The sequence below is a fragment of the Mesoplodon densirostris genome, chromosome 8 (assembly GCF_025265405.1).
Source record: "Mesoplodon densirostris isolate mMesDen1 chromosome 8, mMesDen1 primary haplotype, whole genome shotgun sequence".
NCBI lineage: Eukaryota > Metazoa > Chordata > Mammalia > Artiodactyla > Ziphiidae > Mesoplodon > Mesoplodon densirostris.
The window spans coordinates 27,802,957-27,825,628 of record NC_082668.1 but is presented as its reverse complement, the minus strand read 5'-3'; the positions used below and the strand labels follow the sequence as shown (position 1 = coordinate 27,825,628).

At 38.9% G+C, this 22,672-nt stretch overlaps 1 protein-coding gene across 3 annotated transcripts in view; it reads left to right on the top strand.

The window, feature by feature from the left end:
- UNC80 (unc-80 homolog, NALCN channel complex subunit) overlaps positions 1-22,672 on the top strand; it is a 239,604-nt gene that overhangs the window by 140,945 nt on the left and 75,987 nt on the right. For all 3 annotated transcript variants that reach the window (XM_060106372.1, XM_060106370.1, XM_060106371.1), the window contains 3 exons: positions 2,688-2,888; positions 10,184-10,291; positions 11,474-11,612. In XM_060106372.1, the coding sequence (XP_059962355.1) occupies positions 2,688-2,888; positions 10,184-10,291; positions 11,474-11,612 (448 nt within the window). The remainder of the gene's footprint in view (positions 1-2,687; positions 2,889-10,183; positions 10,292-11,473; positions 11,613-22,672) is intronic.

Genomic DNA, 22,672 nt, shown 5'->3' with positions numbered 1-22,672 from the left:
CCTTTTCTTAATTGTTTTGGGTTTGTTTTTGTGGGTCTTTTTCTTCTCTTGTGTTTCCCACCTATAGAAGTTTCTTTAGCATTTGTTGTAAAGCTGGTTTGTTGGTGCTGAATTCTCTTAGGTTTTGCTTGTCTGAAAAGCTTTTGATTTCTCCATCAAATCTGAATGAGATCCTTGCTGGGTAGAGTAATCTTGGTTGTAGGTTTTTTCTTTCATCACTTTAAGTATATCCTGCCACTCCCTTCTGGCCTGCAGAGTTTCTGCTGAAAAATCAGTTGATAGCCTTATGGGGTTTCCTTTATATGTTATATTTGTTTTTCCCTTGCTACTTTTAATATTTGTAGTTTGAATTTAATTTTTTTAGTTTGATTACTATGTGTCTTGGTGTGTTTTTCCTAGGGTTTATCCTGTACGGGACTCCCTGTGCTTCCTGGACTTGGGTGACTATTTCTTTTCCCATGTTAGGGAGGTTTGCAGCTCTAATCTCTTCAAATATTTTCTCAGACGCTTTCTTTTTCTCTGCTTCTTCTGGGACCCCTATAATTTGAATGTTGGTGTGTTTAGTGTTATCCCAGAGGTCTCTGAGTTTGTCTTCAATTCTTTTCATACTTTTTTCTTTATTGTGCTCCTTGGTGGTTATTTCCACCCTTTTGTCTTCCAGCTCACTTATTCATTCTTCTGCCTCACTTATTCTGTTATTGATTCCTTTTAGTGTATTTTTCATTCAGTTATTGTGTTGTTCATTTCCATTTGTTTGTTCTTTAGTTCTTCTAGATCTTTGTTAAACACTTGTATATTCTCAATGTGTGCTTCCCTTCTCTTTCTGAGATTCTGGATCATCTTTACAATCATTACTCTGAATTCTTTTTCAGGTAGATTACCTATTTCCTCTTTATTTTCTTGGTCTTGCAGGTTTTTATATTGCTCCTTCATCTGTGACATATTTTTTTGCCATCTCTTTTTTTTTCTTTTTTTTTTAATGAGTGGGATTGTGTTCCTGTCTTACTGGTTGTTTGGCCTGAGGCTTCCAGCACTGGAGTTTGTAGGTTGTTGGGTAGAACTGGGTCTTGGTGCTGAGATGAGGACCTTCGTGAGACCTCACTCTGATGAATATTCCCTGGGGTATGAGGTTCTCTGTTAGTCCAGTGGTTCAGACTCAGAGCTCCCACAGCAGGAGCTTTGGCCCAACCCCCGGCTTCTGAACCAAGATCCCACAAGCCATGTGGGATGGCAAAAAAAAAAAAGAGAGAACAATTACGAAGTAAAAAATAAAATTAGGGCCTCCCTGGTGGCGCAAGTGGTTAAGAGTCCGCCTGCCGATGCAGGGGATACGGGTTCGTGCCCTGGTCTGGGAGGATCCCATATGCCGCGGAGCGGCTGGGCCCATGAGCCATGGCCGCTGGGCCTGCGCATCTGGAGCCTGTGCTCCGCAACGGGAGAGGCCACAACAGTGAGAGACCCACATACCGCAAAAAGAAAAAAAAAAAAAAAAAATTAGACTAAGAAACTAACAGATATGTTAGAAAGAATATAAAAATAAAAATATAGATGAATCAACAACCAGAAGGTACAACAGTACCACAATAGTAAGAAGGAGGAGGAGGGAAAAGACAAAAACAAAAAAGAAAAGAAAAAAGAAAAAAAGGGGAAAAGGCTTGGCTGTGGGGGGCTGGGCCTAAGTAAGGGTGAGGTTTGGGTGGGGGGCAGGGCCTATGCTTAGGACCCACAGGGCTGGAAAAGGCACTGGGAGCTGTGGGGGGTGGTGCTTAGGCTCAAGGAAGAGAAGGGGCCGGGCATGCCCCCATCTCACTCTCAGAGGGTGGAGGACCTCACCTGGGAGCCCAGCAGGCTTTCTGGGCTCGAGTGCATGGGGGAAATGCCCTCCTCTCCTCTCCTGCTGCTGCTGTTCCTCCTGTCCTGGAGGGCCCCTCCCGCCTGCCTCTCCTGATCTCCCCAGGCTCCCTCCTATGCCCCCAAGCACCCACGTGGCCTGGAGGGGGCCTTGAAGGGCAGAGGACTGGCCTGGGAGCTCAGCAGTTTCCCCAGACCCAAGTGGGTGGAACAGTCACCTTCTGCTCCTCTCCCCTCCTCTTGGAGGGCCCCTCCCATCTGCCTCTCCTGATCTCCCTGGCCTCAGGGATGCCTATCCTGTCTGGCCTCCACCTCTCCTCCCCGACTCTGTCCCCCCACATCCTACCAGTTCACTTGGGGGTTCCTCCTGTCTCCTTGGGCGTCAGGGTCCCCCACCAGTGGGCGGCAGGTGCCCTAGTTGTGGGGAGATGCTTTATAATATTTTCTTAAGATCATCTTAAATTTCATGAGATCTACAGTAATGTGCCTTTATCATTTCTGATATTGGTAGGTTTTATCTTTTCTTTCTCTTTTTTTGATCAGTCTTGCTAGATGTTTGTCAGTTTTATTAGTCAAAGAACCATTTTTTGGCCAGATTCAAGAATAACAAGGGAAGGTTTACAGTTCATACAGGGAGCAAAAGAAGCCAAGTACATAAAGGCTTGTAACTCTTTGTTCTCTTGTGGGAATTATTATTCTCTGTGGAATTATTGTGATTTTAAGACCCATTAAGGAAAGTTGACATTCTGACTTTTCATCTTCCACCCCACATCATTGTTCACAGTTGATCTGTACCCTGGTTGCCTGGTTGAGCTTCAGTGATGTCTGTGTTCCAGGTCATGATCTTGCTGTGCAATCAGCAAAGCTTCATCTGCACCCACGTTGACTACTGCCACCCTCACTGCTACCTGCACCACAGCCGCTCCTGTGCCCGGCTTGTCAGGGCCATTAAGCTGCTCTACGGAGACTCCGTGGACTCCCTCCGAGAAAGCAGCAGCGTCAGCAACGTGGCTCTCCGGGGCAAGAAGCAGAAAGAGGTGAGCAAATGACCACATGATAATATACCAATGATAGGGCAAATGATGTCCTAACAATCTTTTCTCTGGAAATGCAAACTTCAGCCCACTGCAGTTTCATAAACCAGGCTACAGATCTGTGTGATTTCGAGCAAAATTAGAAGATGGGTACAAAAAAGACAAGTGCCAAAAAAAAAAAAAAAGACAAGTGCTTTGTCTTCGTGTCCATGAGCAAACATGGGCTCAACTCTTTTCCCAGACTTATTTCTACAAATAACTATGAACTCAAAGGGGCACTGGTGATAAGTAGGTTGCTGTGGTAGGAAGAATAATGTCCCCCCAAAGATGTCCGATTTCTAATCCCTGGAACCTGTGAATATGCTACCTCACCTGGCAAAAGGGATTTTGCCTATGTGAGTAAATTAAGTAGCTTATAATGGGGAGATTATCCTGGATTAGCCAAGTGTGCTGAACGTACTCAGAGGTAGAGATGGAGATGTGATGACAGAAGCAGAGGTCAGAATGATGTAGGGCAGTGAGCACAGGCAGCCTCTAGAAGCTAGAAAGGGCAAGGAAATGGATGATTCCCCAGAACCTCCAGAAGGAACATAGCCCTGCCAATTCATTTTAGACTTCTGACCTAGAGAACTGTTAAGATAATAAATTTGTGTTATTTTTTTGCCAGGAAGATTTTACTGATTTGTTACAGCAGTAATAGGAGACTGATACAGTTATAGCTTAAGAAATAAGCAATAAATGGCCCAACTGTTCACTGATAAATAATAGAGTCAAATCAGACTAAAGGAAACTTCTTCAAGAAACTATTACATTTTCTAAGCATTCAGCTGCACTTCCCTGAAAACTGAACAGCTGAGCTGGCAGAAGATGAAGACAGTAACCAGGGCTGCCATGCTTCTGCCAGGGAAGCCCTGAGTTACCCATCTGCCCCTGAACAGGCATGATGGCCAAGATGCTCCACTGCATGCTGCTGGCCGCCCCTGCAGCTGCTTCTCACAAGAGCATCTGCCAAGAGATTTTTATATAACCCCTATTCATTTCGATAAACATTCATTGTGCACCTGCTATTGGCACAATATGAGGTCAGATATTCTTGGAGAAATAAAAAAATAATTAAGCAGGAGTAGAGGATATTTCTGTTGATACTAAAGAGTTTGTGAACCAGGTTTGGTGGGGTGGGAGGATGGCAATAAAATACAAATCAAACTAGAGAATATAAACAATAACAAAAAATGCACAGTTGAGTTGTATATCAATCTGTAATGCTTTAGCACTCACAAAGGGGATTTATTTAATTATGATTTTTTAAATTATGCAAGCAATATGGGTATATGGAAGAAATTTTGGCTAATACAAGAGCTCCTAAAGAGATCCTAAAGAAAAAAAAATGTGTCTCATGCATATCATAAGTGTGCTAATTTGCCTTCTGGAATATGACCTTTTAGTATTTTCTTCAAAGCATATGTATGAGAGTATAAGGTAGGTATACATCATTGACAAAGTACTTTTTGATTCTTGCAAATCTTGTGCAGGGGATACTCTTCATCACATTTTACAGATGAAAATGTTGAGGTTCAGAAAGATGGGATTGTCCACAGTTCACATCTAGAACAGCTAGACTTTAATTTATAAACATGGAATTTCAAAGTCAGGGCTTTTTCAACTAGACTCTATTGCGTCTCCTGGTATTCAAACTACACAAATTCTGAGGGGAAATCAGGTGGGGAAACTACATGAACTGCTAAATGATGACATAAAAAGAAAAATATGTATGAGTATATATGTTTGTATGTGTATGCATGTACATAGACATGCATTTATGTTTGAGATACATGTATGTACATACATGTATCTCAAATATAAAGGACATTACATACAAAGAAAACCTATTTTTATTTAAGTAAGTTCTCCTTCACATAAAAATTCCCTTAACTTTAGAAGAAAACCATATATGTTGAAAATTGTAAAAATACGCCAACCTAGTGTTCATTGTTCATCATACACACGCTGAGATTTCTTACTTCCATACCTTTGCTCCATCTGTATCTTCACCTGTAATCTACACGTGGCTGAACCCAAACATCCTTCAAGATCCAACTCGAGTGCTACCTCCTTCTTTTCTGATCTCCCTAGCGTTTACCACAGGGCATACTGCAGGTGGATGATTAATGACATTTTCTATTCCTTCGTCCTCTAAACTACAATGATGGTTTACTTGTGCTTTTCACATCCTTCATTCAATTATTCATTCATTCATTGATCCATCCATCCATGCATCTATTCAGCAAATTTTAAAGAGATTCTGGACCATGCTGAGTCCATACTGTGTTGGGTATAATAATGGCCAAAGAGATATGGCCCTACCCTTGTAAGATGCACACAGTCTAGTCTAGAGACAGAAATTAATCAAATAAACATCCCAAGTTGATGTAAAATTGCAACAATGACAAGCACAATGAAGGAGAAGCACTCTGTGCTGAGAGATCTTATGAATAAGACTTTGAGCCAAGGATGGTGGTTGGAGCACGGAGGACCGTGGTGCCTGATGAGGCTGCACAAGCAGGTAGAGAGCAGACCAGGTTGAGCCTCTGAGGCCTTGGGAAGGATTTTAGTCTTTATCCTGTGAATAGTGACAAGCACTGAGAGGTTTTTAAGATCGCTCTGCCTGCAAAGTGGGGCTACTTACATCCCTATTTCTCTTCTCAATTATAGAGCTTCTTGAGAACTGAGGCAGTCTTACACATTTTGTATCGTGTGTGATACCTAACAGAGCACCTCACTATGGCAGAGAGACTATAATATTGAATGAGTGAGTGGGCTATAGAGTTCTGTGGTATTTCATGAGTGCCTTTCACCTCTGGCCCATCCAGGACACTGGCCTGAAGCAGCAGAAAAAGTTACCAACCTTACATGTTGCTTACATTTTTGAAAGGGAAAGTAAAGCAAGAGTATAAGTGTTCCCTAACCCTCACACATTTAAATTAGTCATGCAGGTGGAGAGCTGAAAAGATGTTTAGAGTCTTCTGTGATAAACATTTTATTTCCAAAATGCAAGCCTCCTGTTCAAGCTTCTTTTTTATTCTCTCATGATGTTTCCATTTGCCTGTTTGTTATCTGTCACATAAATGAACAATGCCCACATTTTCAGAGCCCAAATGAAAACAGAGTAGGCAATAAATCAAGAATAAAAACAGTGATTCTGATTAAAATCGAGACTTATGAGCAATTGGTATTTCATTCGTGTTTCCTTTTTAATTGGTTTTTATGGCAGAATATATTTGTGGCAGCTAGTACATTTTGTAACCCCTCTAACTCTGATCAGTCTGCTAATCTACATTTCAGTGCTCAGAGACTCACTGTACATTCTGTTAGTCTGTTTTAGTGCACTTCCAAATTTGAGAGGTTTAGATAAGCTGTCATTATATATATCACCTTCACCAAAAGGTGAATTCACCAAAGAATTCTTTGATTTTTCCTGTATATCTGTACCTTGTCTAATGCTATGTTCTAAACATAGTAATGTGCAATTAGTGCTTGCTGATGGAAATGGGTAGATAAAACATTTTTTCCTTTCAGCCAGAAAGGAGAGGTAACTAAAAGGTTATATGTACCCAAAAAAAGAAAGAGCATAGTGTCCATAAATTTTGTGAAGCCAGTGTAAATGGCAAGAAGCCACCTGATTTCCCGCAGGACTAATATTTTTCTAAAACTATGGAAAACACAGCTGTGAGGCCAAGCCCAAGCCCTAGGTCTTGATTTCATTGGTCAGAATTACTCTTCACTATGACATACATAACTCCTATGTCAAAGATGTATGAGACACAAAGGGTCTGGGTTACCTCTGGGGAAATACTATGCTTCTATGGGCATGTTTCTTTCCAGAAACATGAGGCAATCCCTTTCCCAAAGAACCCAGTAGGCTGACTCCAATTGTCCCAAATTTTAAATACCTCATTATTTTCACAGTGTTATCATCATTTATCACATGTATCTCCTTTTCTACTTATCTTGAATTTTCATTTGTTTGCTAGCTGTCTCTCCTAGTAAGATACACTCTCCAGCAGGGCCAGTATCATGGGGGTTTTGCTCCTCAGCATATCCTCAGAATTTAGCCCTGCTCCTGGCGTATGGTTAATTCTTAATAAACATACTTGAATTACTAAATGAATAAGCAAAATTTTTACTTAAACTAATTATGTATTATGCCTCTGTTGTGAAAAATATTTTGTTGTGAGTAATAGAAACCTATCGAAATTTGTTCAAATAATTAGAGTTTCTTCAAAGGATTAGCAGAATCTCATGAAACCAAGGACAGGTGGGAAACACAGTCAAGCCTCAAAGGAATGAGGTCCAAAGCTGCTGTCCATCTCAGGGTGGACAGAGTCTCTCATCCCTGCTTCTTTCTGCATCATCTCTGTCTGCTGACTCATCTCTGTCCCCTGACCAGCAACCCCTGCTTTATTCATCTTGTACTTAGACTGAAGTCTCAAGGTTGCATCATCATTTCTCAGCCCCAGTTACCATCACTAAATGAATCAGACTCGGTCCCCTAATTCCCTAGGACAGGAATTTGATGGGACCAACCCCTCCTCTTTCTGATCCAAACACCACAAGTGATAATTCCCTGGACAGTTAAAGGATTGGTTTTGCACACAGATTTTATCCGTAGTGGTCAGGATGAGGACAAGAAAGAGGGAGCCAATTATAATGAATATGTCCAAGATATATAAATAGAAGAAAATTACAGTAGTCCAAGTTCTACACCATCCCATAGCAAGCATGTCCCAGTATCCCTGCCAGCTCTTGGGACTGTATAACGTCCTCCCACTGACCATAGCTGCCTCTGGTAGATCGACTCAACAATGAATGACATCCTGTGTTAGTGATCAATTCTGTCCTTCAGTCTTTGGTTACTAGTTTTGGGTTTCTTTGCAGTCCCTGATTGATGTGTGTTTCCAACCACCACCTACATCTCACAGTCCAGTGAAATGTCTAACTCTTCAGGAACCACTAATAACCAATAAATGCCTTCAGAACCAGCCTCCTACTCCATCCATTTCCTTACTCTCTTCTAGCCAAGTTTTACACCACATTACCAAAGCAAAAAGCAACTGATGATAATGTTGTTAGTCTGAGTCAGGGTCACACCAGTAGAGGACTTTAGGGACCTCACATAGGGTACCCAAGTGCCCATCACATGTGTACCCATCTTTAATACCTGTTTTCAGGCCTGAACAAGTCACTCAAGAAGAGTTCCTAGCCCATCACCCTAGTGTAAAAGGCTTTCCAATTCCCTTCCCTTTCCACTAAAACAAACATCCTAATTATCTTGAAGCCAGCAGAACACACCAGGCTTCCTAAGGAAGCATGCCAGGATATTAAATATTTGATATTTGAGAAGCTTGACTTATACCTTCTGTCCCCAGCAGACAGGATTAAAAAGAAGCCTACATTTCACAGAATGTGAGAAACAGGCATAAATGTTTGTCCTTTTTCCTCTGAGTATTTTTCTGTATCTGCTTGCTTAAAATTCCTATAAATTAATCAAAAGTATTGTTCAAAGGTAACCCTGAAAAGATAAAATGTCCAGCCAAAGGAGAAAGCAATATAATATTTTAAAAATTTAAAAATCAATTTTAAAATAACTCTAACGACCTGGGGAATATTCATCATAAAATCACAGTGGAATGAAATGTTTAAAACTGTGTACCACATATATAGCATCGTCACAGCTTTGCTAAGATGCATAGGGGGACAAAGGGCTGAAAGGAACCAAATAATGGCCATCACTGAGTTGAGGATTATAAGGATTTTTATTTTCTTCTTCATAGTATTTTTTGTATTTTCCAGGTATTCTGCAATTTACATTTTTTAAAATAAATAGAATAAAAGAAGAAAGATGCCACTTTTTAAATACCTTGATTTTTTACAAAGTCAGATACACCCCTATATTTATATGGAAAATGATTGCCATATATGATTTTAGAAGTTTTCAAATTATATAAAATAAGCATGATATTTATGCTATATTTTGCTTCTACATTCTCAGGGGGGAAATAAAGCATTGCAGGATTTCTCTCCCCAGATGATATTTATTCCCAAGCAGGATTTCTCTCCCCAAATGATATGTGTTCCCAAGTATGTGCCTCCGCTTTTTTTTTTTTTTTTTTTTAATCTTTAGAAAACACAGCAAGAGCTCTGATTCATTTGTTTCCAAGTAGATTCGTTTAAAAGTTCATTCCATACTGGTCACATAACAGATGCATTGTCTTGGGTCTTTCTGTCAGAGTTTTGAAAGACTTTCTTGGAACATGCATGTACTTTTGAGATTTGCCTTTTCTTTCAAAATATCTCCATCTATAACACTGTGAAGCTCTGTTCAGAAATTCTTAAGGAGTTCAGTTGTTTTCCCTTGGCACTGAGGGAGAGAGTGTTTCATTGACATGTCACTGGAAAAACAGATGAGCATTTATACTGTGCAAAGGGATGGATTCCCTGTTTGCACAGCCTGGAGTGCAAAACTGGAGGCATCAGGACTCAGGATAAATAAACAAGGGCCTGCCACCACTGGAGCAATCATTCTCCCAGCTGCTCTGTCCACTCCATTCCTTGGCACTTAGAGAGTTAGGGGAAGAAAATGTCTCCTCCGTGTGTATGCAGATGTCAGGCCTATTCTGGACCCTGGTTGAGGGGACAATTTGAAAGAAGAGCTGCTGCCTCCAATAGACAAGTATGGGTTTAAAAAAAAAAAAAAAAAAAACACTTTACCTGGATGATGGATGCTATGAACTCATACTTCGTTGATGAATCTTTTCTTTCACTTCCTAACACTCCTCTGTGAAACATTTTCTCTTCCAAATAATTAACTTGTAACATCCAACCCTTTAAAGGGATTATCAGAGAGAGTGGCTTTTAACTGGCAATATTTAAAAAGATTTGTGTTTTTAACAGCTTGGTGGAATATAATTAGCCCTGAAATGGAAATCAGGAGATCCTGTCCTTTCCTTATTCTACTAATAACCAGCTTTGCAATTTGGTCAAGCTACTCCACCTCTCTGGGTCCTGGTCTCCTCAGTGGTAAAAGAGGAGTTTGTTGCTAAATACTCCTAAGCTACCTTTTCATTACAAAATTAACTGCTTTTATCACTTTCAGAAAGTGCAGGCCCATAAAAAGTCCTTACTGAAATTATCTGTTGCATTAGAACCAGTTGGTTGTTTGGAGAATTTGGAGGAGAACAGCACCGTTGGGTTTTGAGAGAACACAACGCTCTTCGTCACTTATCTTATATTCTTTCCAGTGCTCAGATAAATCATGCCTGAGGACACCTTCTCTGAAAAAGAGAGTTTCAGATGCCAACCTAGAGGGGAAAAAGGACTCCGGGATGCTGAAATACATCAGACTACAGGTACTGATGCATGGATCAGAAATGTTCACGGAGCAGTAATAAGGAGGGAACTCCAGATATCCTGTTTACTAATGTTTGGGACATACAATGACAACTGGCACAATGTTGGCATAAAGGCCCCTCTAATTTGGTGAGCAAGAGTGCTACCAAGTATGCAAGGAAAAATCCCTTCTTGCTGGACAACCAACTTCCACAGAGACAAGGCTTGGGGAGCTTGGCTAGAACCATGCCTCTTCCCACTCTCTCCACTCTAATGGAGCCAGCTTCCCACCAATGTGTGGTAGCGACGCTCATAGGTCTTGGAATGAGACAGTCGGGATTCAAATCCTATACCTGCTGCTCTGGCTCTGGGACCTTGGGCAAGTTAACTTAATTTTTCTCAGTTTTAGTTGCCTAATCTCTAAAATGGGGATTTTAACACTAGACCCATCTCAAAGAATTATTGCATGGATTAAAAAATATAGTATATTTAGCTACTTATCCAGTGCTTGACACAGTTATATTGTTATTACAACCTAAACTCTAAATCATAATAAATTTCCCAGGGGAAGAGAAAAAAAAGTTCCATGTTTTTCTAGAAAGTGTTTTAAATGATGGTTAAAGACCTAGACTTGCCACAAACCTACATTTATCACCAAAATTATTTGAAATAATGGATTAAATGGGATTTTGTTGGCTAACCTGGAGCAATAACTGCAGTGTATAATGTTTTGAAGGGAAAATGCCATCCAAGTTCACTGGCTTAGAAAACTAACTTTCTGAATGGAACTCCTTTATAAATTAGAGGCTGATCACAGGTTCCAGTGGAAATCAACTTCTAACAGGAAGGAAGATAAGATGCTATGAAAGTCCACCAGGACTTTAAACACAAAGATATATTGGCTGGAGTCCTTCTTTCTCACAGAGCTATACTTATTCTACAGTTTATTCCCTAGGTGTTTGCAAATTAATTTTTGTGGTGAAAGTATTATAAAATTAATACAATTTGGGAGTAATTATACATCAACTAATAGGGTATAAAGCTTATTATACATCATGCCAATAAATACGCTCCCACTTTAGAACGTATTTTAAGGTCATTTAAGGAAAGCAGAGAGAGGGGAAGTGACACTTAACACTCTAGAGGAGTACAGCAATCAGTGTCTTCAAAGATTTTATGACATCATTTCCATCTTTTCCCAGGTGATGAGCCTGTCGCCTGCTCCCTTATCTCTGCTAATCAAGGCAGCACCAATTCTGACGGAGGAGATGTATGGAGACATCCAGCCAGCTGCCTGGGAGCTCCTGCTCAGCATGGATGAGCACATGGCGGGGGCAGCAGGTAAAGAAAAACTACCTGGAACTCTGGTCCTGCTGCCACTAATCCCAGCGTTTAAACGAGAGAGGCACATTCATTCTATTTTCACCCTTAGGTCAGATTGCTAGCAATGGCTGGACCTCTCGACAGAGCTGTGCACTAAACAGAAACAGGCCTAGGTTCTGTGTGCACCCTTTTCATGTCACTGTATAGTTTGCACAAGGGCAGCATGTCTCTCCCAAGATGTTACCAAATTATAGAGAATGATTTCCCCCAGAACCTACATTTTCACTATGTTTCACAAAAGATAAAATTCTTTTTGTGCGTTGTGACTTCCCAGATTGACCATGAACGACCATCATTAATTTTATTAAATTTTATGTGAGTAATAGTCTGTGTTTAAATCACAATATCAAAATAAATTTGTGAAATTTAAGTGACGTGTCCAAAGCCACATAGCTAACAAATGGTAGAGGTAAAATCTGGATTCTTCATCGTTTTCCACTTTTTGTGCATATTCCTTTATTTTATAGTTATTTTAATTGAAAATGCACATGGTTAAAATTCAAATAATATAAAAGTGTATGAAGTTTAAAAGTATCACCCTCTTTCCCATGACTCCCAGTCCTCTTTCTCAGAGGTGACAATTTTTAAATTTCCCAGGAAACCTCTAGGGTAAACTATGCATATATATATATATATATATATATATATATATATATATATATATATATATATATATATAACATTTCCTTTTTCACACAAATAGGACATACCATAAAGACTTCTGCATTTTGCATTTTTATCTAGGAGACTTTTTTAAGAGTTTATTTGAGCGAAAATTGATTCCAATCAGGCAGTGCCAAGCTAGAAGTGGTTAGGAGCACTCCACCAAGAGTAGCTCAGGGAGAGACTTTTATAGAGAAAAGGCAGAAGCAAAGAAAGGCAATTATTGATTGTCTGTAACGTAAAGCCTAGTTGGCTGTTTGTGATAGGTTACCCTTAGCATTTTGCTTTGTAACCTTGAGGTGTTTATAGGCATAGATTTTGGTTTGCTTATGTAAGCTGCCATGGCATTAGAGCCACCTCAGTCTAATGGTCTCCTTTTAAAACAACTTAACAATTTCCCCCTTTTGGTCATCCTCTCCTATGTGAAAAATTGACCAAAAATTTAGTATTAATGCCACTCTTTGTCGCCATCAGAGTTAAGTTTCTCTTGTCTCATTGTGAAACTCATAGGTTATGATGTCATGTCCGTGGAAGAATTGTTTTGCTGTTCATCTCGTTGTTCACTTGTTTCTGTTTCTCCAAGCACAGTAAGACCAGCTAATGTACTGCTGATGGCTGTGAACATGCATTTAAGACCTTTGAGAGAATATAACACACCACAGAGACTACAGTGATAACTATTAGGAGGATAATATCAAGAGACTAAAGTGTACTCCTTAGCCAGGGCCCCAGTGAACCAAACTAGCTGGTATCAAATAAATCAAAGGATGTACCTGTTTAACCAAGTGGCTTGTTTGTTAATTTTCTGTATTTGCTACAATACTAGAGATGTTGATCAAGGCGCAGCAGGAGACATTTGCTATGGCACATGTTCAGCCAATAACTAATCTAAAGCAATTCGATTATTTAAATTTACCTTAGCAAGAAAATCTTGGGACATTGGTTGTTCAGCTACGGCCTTAGCAGTAGATTCATCAACAGTTGCCAGAGTTAAGGAACATTATCTTCCTATGCATTAACAGAGAAAAAATGCAAGTAGTGAAAAGGCAAAAGGAATAAACATTTCATATTGGTGTTAAAGACCTTGATCTGCAATCTTGGGAGACAGCTGTCTACCACAAGATGCCATCTGCCTCTGAGTAAGGACCTCCTTAGTCAATTTTAATTTTAGGTCTCCAGCTGGTATGCAGTTCCAAGAGTTTGGAGAAGCCCTTTTTAACTGAGGGATATGGACCCAAGGTTCAATTCCATGAAGTTTTCTAAGTAGTTTTAATTGTATATATTGATTAGGATTCTTAATACTTAGAACTGTTTTTTCCTAGTGAAACTAAGATGTAAGCAATTGTGGAGTGTCTGTTATACTAGCATTCTGTGGATTGGCAAATTTATAAATACATTTCACGATTTCTGGAAGTATATTGTTTCTCAGTAAATTTTTCATTGTGGCACAAAACTTGTTTAGTAATAAACCCAAATATCTTTAGTGCCTCTGAAAAGGAAGCCAAAAGTAGATAAAGCTATGTTCAGTAATTAATATTTCAGTATTGTATCTTATTTGGAAATGGTCTAGATATTCAGTGAATATCCATCATTTAACTTATCTCAGCATAACTTTGTTTCAAGTTACCAAAAAGATTTTAGAAACTATTTTTAAGTAGACATACCATAAGCATAATGTTGAAAATTTATAAACTTTTTACTTTTTTAAAAAGTAAACTTTTATTTACATCTATTTAATTTATTTGTTCTTAACAATTATGTTTAGAATATTCACGAAAATTTCGTGAGACATTAAATAGATAACCATCATTTTAAGTTATTTTTCTTTCTGACAAATTCTATAACATGAGTTTATTTGACTTTTAGGAAACCTAGGTAGGATAAAAGTATTATATTTAATGCTAATAACTCTAAAGATGTACCTATTTTGATTAAACCAACAAACTTAAACCACCTTTTATTTACTGAAGATTATCCTAGATCAAATGAACTTGAAAAAAATTTCTGTTAGTTTCTGGATTTCTGAGAGTATACTTGATTTATGTAAATGCTTGTTTTGTCTTTAAGCCAATTAATAGAGCTCTTTACACATTAATTTTGGCAATACCATCCAAAGGTAGAAAAATATCACAGATCTACAACATATGAACAGAGATATACATAAACATACAGACAGATGCAGAGATCTTATAGCTTTAGTTTTAAAATTTTAGCCATGAGACAGGTATGATAATGCAAAACTGACTAGTTTATAAAAGAACAGTTGGATCTAAATTGTGTTTCTGGCAGATAAAATAAGTTAAGGTTACCTGCTCAGATAGCTAAAACTTTTACTAATATTTGTGGAAAAGACTTTTAAGATTTTTCATTCACTTAATTTCCAAAACAGCTCCCTTCTTTTTCTGATAAGAATTACTTCCCTGAAGTTTACATTTCCAGAGATGGCTTTGGGTTCCTAGAGAAGACCAGGTAGAACGTTTATATCTCAAAGGCACAGAGAAAAGATATAAATTTCTCCAAAAAAGGCTTTTGTTTCCTAAATCCAATTTTTTTTTTTTTTTTTTAACAATATCTGCAAGCCTTTTGAGGTAAATAGGGGAAATTTAGGGATAGGTAAAAAGGATAGGTGGGCTTTGAGTTGTTTCTAGAGCCACATTTCTGTTCTTACAAAGACTTAGTGTGTTAGACAGTTGTTTTTAATTCCTTGAAAGATTGGGTTGCAGCCTGAATATCAAGATGCTGACCCAACCATCCAACTACATTATTCTTAGTTTACTTCTTTATATCAGGGAGAAGAGCTTTAAGATGGAAATCAGAAGATTCCTGCATTCTAGAGCTGTGTGTCTTTGGAAAGCTTCAGTAAATCCTTCTACAATGGCTTCAGGACGTATTTTGTTCCCTCTGGGTACATATTTTATTTTAGGTTAGGGGAGAAGGCCTAAAAAATAGTTCCTATCAGGCTCTGAATATCAGCTTCCAATTTGGTCAACTTCTGACTATAGAGCTAATTTAAAAAAAATTTTTTTTTCAAATATCTTGTCAGGTTTGAGCGAGACAAACAGTAAATATTCCTGGCAGTATTGAACTACCCCATGAGCACGACATCCAGAGCCACTCCCAAAGATAGCCAAAAGAAAGAAGGACTTAGACAATTCCCCTGAGAGCTGGCAATGGTAGGACCCTAGCCACAAATGGAATGTAACCCACATTTCTGCCTGGCTATATTTTTGAGTTCCCCAACCTGATGATTGCCAAGCTAAGTTCTCAGGACAAAAAATGAGATGGACAAGAAGGCAATAGCTGTCCCTGGGAGAGAAAGGATCAATAACCTTTTTTTTTTTTTTTTTTTTTTTGGTAATTTGGAAAGGAAGTGGCAATGTGAAATTTTACCTTCTTCTCTCAACCAGGCACCACAGGTAGAGGTCTGGGGGAGCTGACATTAGTAAAAATTCTTACTCTTTGCCGGCTTCTGCCAGTTTTCCCAGGATGATGTCTGCAGGCTCCAGAGTGAGGGAGGCATTCCAGTGGGTCTCATCCTGGTCACCAGTAACTGTAAGGAGGAAAAATAATTTTCCCTCGACCCTTAATAGTGAGTGCCTGGCTGAAATACTTTTTCCTCTAGGATAACTCATAAACAGATAGGCTTATTTAAGATGGTTTAAAGTTCTCCACTGTGGCCAATGTAATTCAAGATTACCTTTGGTATAGTTAACCTACTTGTTCAGCCTTAAAAAAAATAAAAATAAAAATTCTGTTCACCTGAGACCTCACACTAGACTCAGTCCAGTTTTAAGTCAGACCCAGTCTGACCCTGGATCCAGTCTGGTTTCTAAATTGGAACCAGTCCATTCCTGAGCCCAGTCTGGTTTTTAAGTCTGACTCATTCCAACTCCAGCCGGTTTCTGGACCCAGCATGAAAAAGAAAGGCTCAAATAAAGTCTGCAAGCTCATAACACAAAAACTTCAGTGCTAGGATTTGAGAGGGTCTTACCCATGACCTCCAGAGGCAGCAAGAAAGCAGCAAGCTCAAGGTCTCAACAGATACCTATGCCGGGTTGCTCATTCCTCCTGTGGGCTCTTGGCGGGGTGGGTTCTCCTTTGGTTCCCTCTTCTGACACCAGGACTGTTAAAAGGTAAACTGAGGCATATTAAAAATTTGAACAAAAATAAATTTGAATTAAGAAATGCCAAACAAGAAGGGGTTAAGAGTTCTCTCTAGGAGACCATTTTTTAAAAAAATTAATTTATTTATTTTTGGCTGTGTTGGGTCTTCGTTTCTTTGCGAGGGCTTTCTCTAGTTGCGGTGAGCAGGGGCCACTCTTCGTCGTGGTGCGCGGGCCTCTCACTATTGTGGCCTCTCTTGTTGCGGAACACAGGCTCCAGACGCGCAGGCTCAGTAGTTGTGGCTCACGGGCCTAGTTGCTCCGTGGCATGAGGGATCTTCCCAGACCAGGGCTCGAACCCGTGTCCCCTGCATCAGCAGGCAGATTCTCAACCACTGCGCCACCAGGGAAGCCCCTAGGAGACCATTTTTAACATCAGTCTATAAGTTTACCTATTCTTTTTCCTTTTCTTTTTTTTTTTTTTTTTTTTTTTTTTTTTGCGGTACATGGGCCTCTCACTGTTGTGGCCTCTCCCGTTGCAGAGCACAGGCTCCGGACGCGCAGGCTCAGTGGCCATGGCTCACGGGCCCAGCCGCTCTGTGACACGTGGGATCTTCCTGGACTGGGGCACGAACCCGTGTTCCCTGCATCGGCAGGTGGACTCTCAACCACTGCGCCACCAGGGAAGCCCTACCTATCTTTTTAATGGCTACCAAATATTCCATTGAATGAATGGATATAACATAATTTATTTAACCTGGAAATTTTAGTTGATTCTTGCCTTTTGCTTTTTTTATACTATGCTGCATCAAATGTCTTTGTAAAATATCTTTGTTCACATTAAGTATCAGATTTTTGCTTCTCTACCAAGTATTTTTCAGAGAGAAGGGCATGCTCCCTAAATATGGGACAGCCATGGACATTTTCATGGAAGTTATGAACAGGGGGACTGAGCTTTAAGAAATGCTAGAAGGAAGAGGAAATGGTGTATGCAAAGCCACATGGGGTGTGGAAATGCACTGGGTTGATTTGGAAGGCCTGAGGAGGAATTGAGACTGGAGTGGCTTTTGTAAAGAGGTTGCTAGTCTGTAATATTAGGCAAGTGAGCAGGTCTCACATTGTAACAGACCTTGAACAACAGGGTTAGGAGTGTGGACTTTCCACTGAACTGTGGGAAACCACTCAGGGGTTCTGAGCCAAAGAGTAATGTTGCATATAGTGTTGAATTATTACCAAGTTTAATGTGGCAGCAATGAGTGGAGTGGCTTGGTTTTAGAAACAGAGATTTTTAGATGACAAGGAGACATATCAGTGGTGATATGACACTAAAGCTAATGAGAAAGGCCATAGCTAGAGAGAAACTTGGGAAAACTTGATGTATGTGGCAGCTGAAGCAATGAGAGAGGATTATTTCCAGGGGAGAAATGATTCCGGGGGAGGATGATTTCTTGGTATAGAGGAGAGGGCTGAGGAATGAACACTAAGCCATTGGCCTTCTCTACCTTCAAAGGACAGGAAGAAGAGCTGACCAGCAAAACCCAGAAAAACGACCAGAAAAGTAGAACTTAAGTAATCTCAAACCATGGAAGTAGAGGAAGATCCTTTTCAAGGAGATTGTTATGAAAGTGTTAAAAACTAAAGAAAAGAGATGCTGTAAAAATACCACTGGATCTGCTGATTAGTGAGCATTACAAGAAAACTGTTTCAGTAAAGAGATTGAGGTAGAACTCCAACTGCAATGACTTAGAGAGTGACGAGGGTGTTTAAAAATTGAGACAGAGTACACTTTAAAGAAAAGTAAAGAAAGGAGAAAAGTGGAAATTTAAGGAGGTGGTAGGATTAAGAAACAGATTATCAAAAGCTACTGATGACAGAGGCTCACATTTGTTACAGAACTATATCATACACACTATCTTACTTGATCCTCATAACAGTGATTTTATAAATGAGCAAAATCCAACTCAGAAGGTTGAAAGGACTTTTAACCAAGTGCACACAGCTCAGAATTAGCAGAGCCAGGAAATCAAACCCAGATCTTTTGACTACAAATAGATGCCCTTTCCATACACCACATTCCCTCTAAAAAATAAAATATGCTTTAGAATTCTGTAGTACTTTTCATGTCACAAAGCACTTTCTCATACATTATTTTATTCTAACAACAAATTTGGAGGCAGCTATCAGCAGCATCCTCATCCTCATTCTCATCATCATCATTGACATTTTACCAATAGAGAAACAAAGGTTAAGAAGTTAAGAGGCTTGGCCAAGATCAATAGGAGAGAAGTTTCAGAGCTGGGATTCAACCCCAGTTGTTCTAACATTTGCCTGAGCATGTTTTGAGGATCTGAGAAAAAGTACAAGAGAGTTTTTAAATTACATTTTTATGATCAACACTGGCTCCTCCATCTGTGCTACCGAATGTATTTCTTTTCCTCATTATTCATTGACTTCGTAACTTATCATAGCATTGATCTTTCTCTTATTCATATTTGGCTTTCCCCCAAAAAAACAACAATGGTATTATGGTTCATGAAATCTCTTTTGGTTTCTCAATCTCTTCTACCTCTTGGAAGGGTAGATGTTTCTAATAGAGTCTACCTTATGAATGTTATTTTTATTATTTAAAAATATTTTATCGTCTTTATTGGACTGTAATTTCTTTACAATGTTGTTTTAGTTGCTGCTGTGTAACAAATTGATCAGCTATACGTATACATATATGCCCATATCTCCTCCCTCTTGTGTCTCCATCCCATCCTCCCTATCCCACCCATCTAGGTGGACACAAAGCACTGAGCTGATCTCCCTGTGCTATGCAGCAGCTTCCCACTAGCTCTCTATTTTACATTTCGTAGTGTATATATGTCCATGCCACTCTCACACTTCGTCCGAGCTTAACCTTCCCCCTCCCTGTGCCCTCAAGTCCATTCTCTATGTCTGCGTCTTTATTCCTGTCCTGCCCCTAGGTTCATCAGAACCAGTTTCTTTTTCTTAGATTCCATATATATGTGTTAGCATACGGTATTTGTTATACTCTTTCTGACTTACTTCACTGTGTATGACAGACTCTAGGTCCATCCACCTTACTACAAATAACTCAGTTTTGTTTCTTTTTATGACTGAGTACTATTCCATTGTATATATTTGCCACATCTTCTTTATCCATACATCTGTTGATGGACACTTAGGTTGCTTCCATGTCCTAGCTATTGTAAATAAAGCTGCAATGAACACTGTGGCACATGACTCTTTTTGAATTATGGTTTTCTCAGGGTATATGCCCATTAGTGGGATTGCTGGGTCGTATGGTAGTTCTATCTTTAGTTTTTTTAAGGAACCACCATAGTGGCTGAATCAGTTTACATTCCCACCAACAGTGCAAGAGGGTTCTCTTTTCTCCACACCCTCTCCAGCATTTATTGTTTGTAGATTTTTGATGATGGCCCTTCTGACTGGTGTGAGGTGATACCTCATTGTAGTTTTCATTTGCATTTCTCTAATGATTAGTGATGTTGAGCATCCTTTCATGTGTTTGTTGGCAATCTGTATGTCTTCTTTGGAGAAATGTCTATTTAGGTCTTCTGCCCATTTTTGGATTGGGTTTTTTTTTTTTTTTTTTTGCAATTGAGCTGATGAGCTGCATGTATATTTTGGAGATTAATCCTTTGTCAGTTGGTTCATTTATAAATATTTTCTCCCATTCTGAGGGTTGTTTTTTCATCTTTTTTATGGTTTCCTTTGCTGTGAAGTAGCTTGAAGTTTCATTAGGTCCCATTTGTTTATTTTTGTTTTTATTTCCATTTCTCTAGGAGGTGGGTCCAAAAGGATCTTGCTGTGAGTTATGCCATAGAGTGTTCTGCCTATGTTTTCCTCTAAGAGTTTGATAGTGTCTGGCCTTACATTTAGGTCTTTCATCCATTTTGAGTTTATTTTTGTGTATGGTGTTAGGGAGTGTTCTAATTTCATTCTTTTACAAGTAGCTGTCCAGTTTTCCCAGCACCACTTATTGAAGAGGCTGTCTTTTCTCCATTGTATATTCTTGCCTCCTTCATCAAAGATAAGGTGACCATATGTGCGTGGGTTTATCTCTGGGCTTTCTATCCTGTTCCATTGATCTATATTTCTGTTTTTGTACAAGTACACATTGTCTTCATTACTGTACTTTGTAGTATAGTCTGAAGTCAGGGAGCCTCATTCCTCCAGCTCTGTTTTTCTTTCTCAAGATTGCTTTGGCCATTTGGGGTCTTTTGTGTTTCCATACAAATTGTGAATTTTTTTTTCTAGTTCTCTGAAAAATGCCATTGGTAGTTTGATAGGGATTGCATTGAATCTGTAGATTGCTTTGGGTAGTAAGGTCATTTTCACAATGTTGATTCTTCCAATCTAAGAACATGATATTTCTCTCCATCTGTTTGTATCATCTTTAACTTCCTTCATCAGTGTCTTATAGTTTTCTGCATACAAGTCTTTTTTCTCCTTAGGTAGATTTATTCCTAGGTATTTTATTTTTTTTGTTTCAGTGGTAAATGGGAGTGTTGCCTAATTTCTCTTTTAGATTTTTCATCATTACTGTACAGGAATGCAAGAGATTTCTGTGCATTAATTTTGTGTCCTGCTACTTTGCCACATTCATTGATTAGCTCTAGTAGTTTTCTGGTAGCATCTTTAGGATTCTCTATGTATAGTATCATGTCATCTGCAAACAGTGACAGCTTTACCTCTTCTTTTCCAATTTGGATTCCTTTTATTTCCTTATCTTCTCTGATTGCTGTGGCTAAAACTTCCAAAACTAGGTTGAATAAGAGTGGTGAGAGTGGGCAACCTTGTCTTTTTCCTGATCTTAGTGGAAATGGTTTCAGTTTTTCACCATTGAGAACAATGGTGGCTGTGGGTTTGTCATTTATGGCCTTTATTATGTTGAGGTAAGTTCCATCTATGCCTACTTTCTGCAGGGTGTTTACTATAACTGGGTGTTGAATTTTGTTAAAAGCTTTTTCTGCATCTGTTGAGATGATCATATGTTTTTTTCTCCTTCAGTTTGTAAATATGATTTATCACATGGATTGATTTGTATATATTGAAGAATCCTTGCATTCCTGGGATAAACCCCACTTGATCATGGTGTATGATCCTTTTAATGTGCTGTTGGATTCTGTTTGCTAGTATTTTGTTGAGGATTTTTGCATCTTTGTTCATCAATGATATTGGCTGGTAGTTTTCTTTTTTTGTGACATCTTTGTCTGGTTTTGGTATCAGGATGATGGTGGCCTCGTAGAATGAGTTTGGGAGTGTTCCTCCCTCTGCTATATTTTGGAAGAGTTTGAGAAGAATAGGTGTTAGCGCTTCTCTAAATGTTTGATAGAGTTCGCCTGACAAGCCATCTGATCCTGGACTTTTGTTTGTTGGAAGAATTTAATCAGAGTCTCAATTTCAGTGCTTGTGATTAGTCTGTTTATATTTTCTATTTCTTCCTGGTTCAGTCTCAGAAGGTTGTGCTTTTCTAAGAATTTGTCCATTTCTTCCAGCTTGTCCATTTTATTGGCATATAGTTGCTTGTAGTAGTCTCTCATTATCCTTTGTATTTCTGCAGTGTCAGTTGTTACTTCTCCTTTTTCATTTCTAATTCTATTAATTTGAGTCTTCTCCCTTTTTTTCTTGATGAGTCTGGCTAATGGTTTATCAATTTTGTTTCTCTTCTCAAAGAACCAGCTTTTAGTTTCATTGATCTTTGCTATCATTTCCTTCATTTCTTTTTCAGTTATTTCTGATCTCATCTTTATGATTTCTTTCCTTCTGCTAACTTTGGGCTTTTTTTGTTGTTCTTTCTCTAACTGCTTTAGATGTAAGGTTAGGTGGTTTATTTGAGATGGTTCTTGTTTCTTGATATAGGATTGTATTGCTGTAATCTTCCCTCTTAAAACTGCTTTTCTGCATCCTAGGTTTTTGGTCATCGTGTTTTCATTGTCACTTGCTTCTAGGTGTTTTTTGATTTCCTCTTTGATTTCTTCAGTGATCTCTTGATTATTCAGTAGTGTATTTAGTATTTAGTAGTAGCCTCCATGTGTTTTTCTTTTTTACAGATTTTTTCCTGAAATTGATATCTAGTCTCATAGTGTTGTGGCCAGAAAAGATATGTGATACGATTTCAGTTTTCTTAAATTTACCAAGGCTTGCTTTGTGACCCAAGATATGATCTATCCTGGTGAATGTTCCATGAGCACTTGAGAAAAATGTGTATTCTGTTGTTTT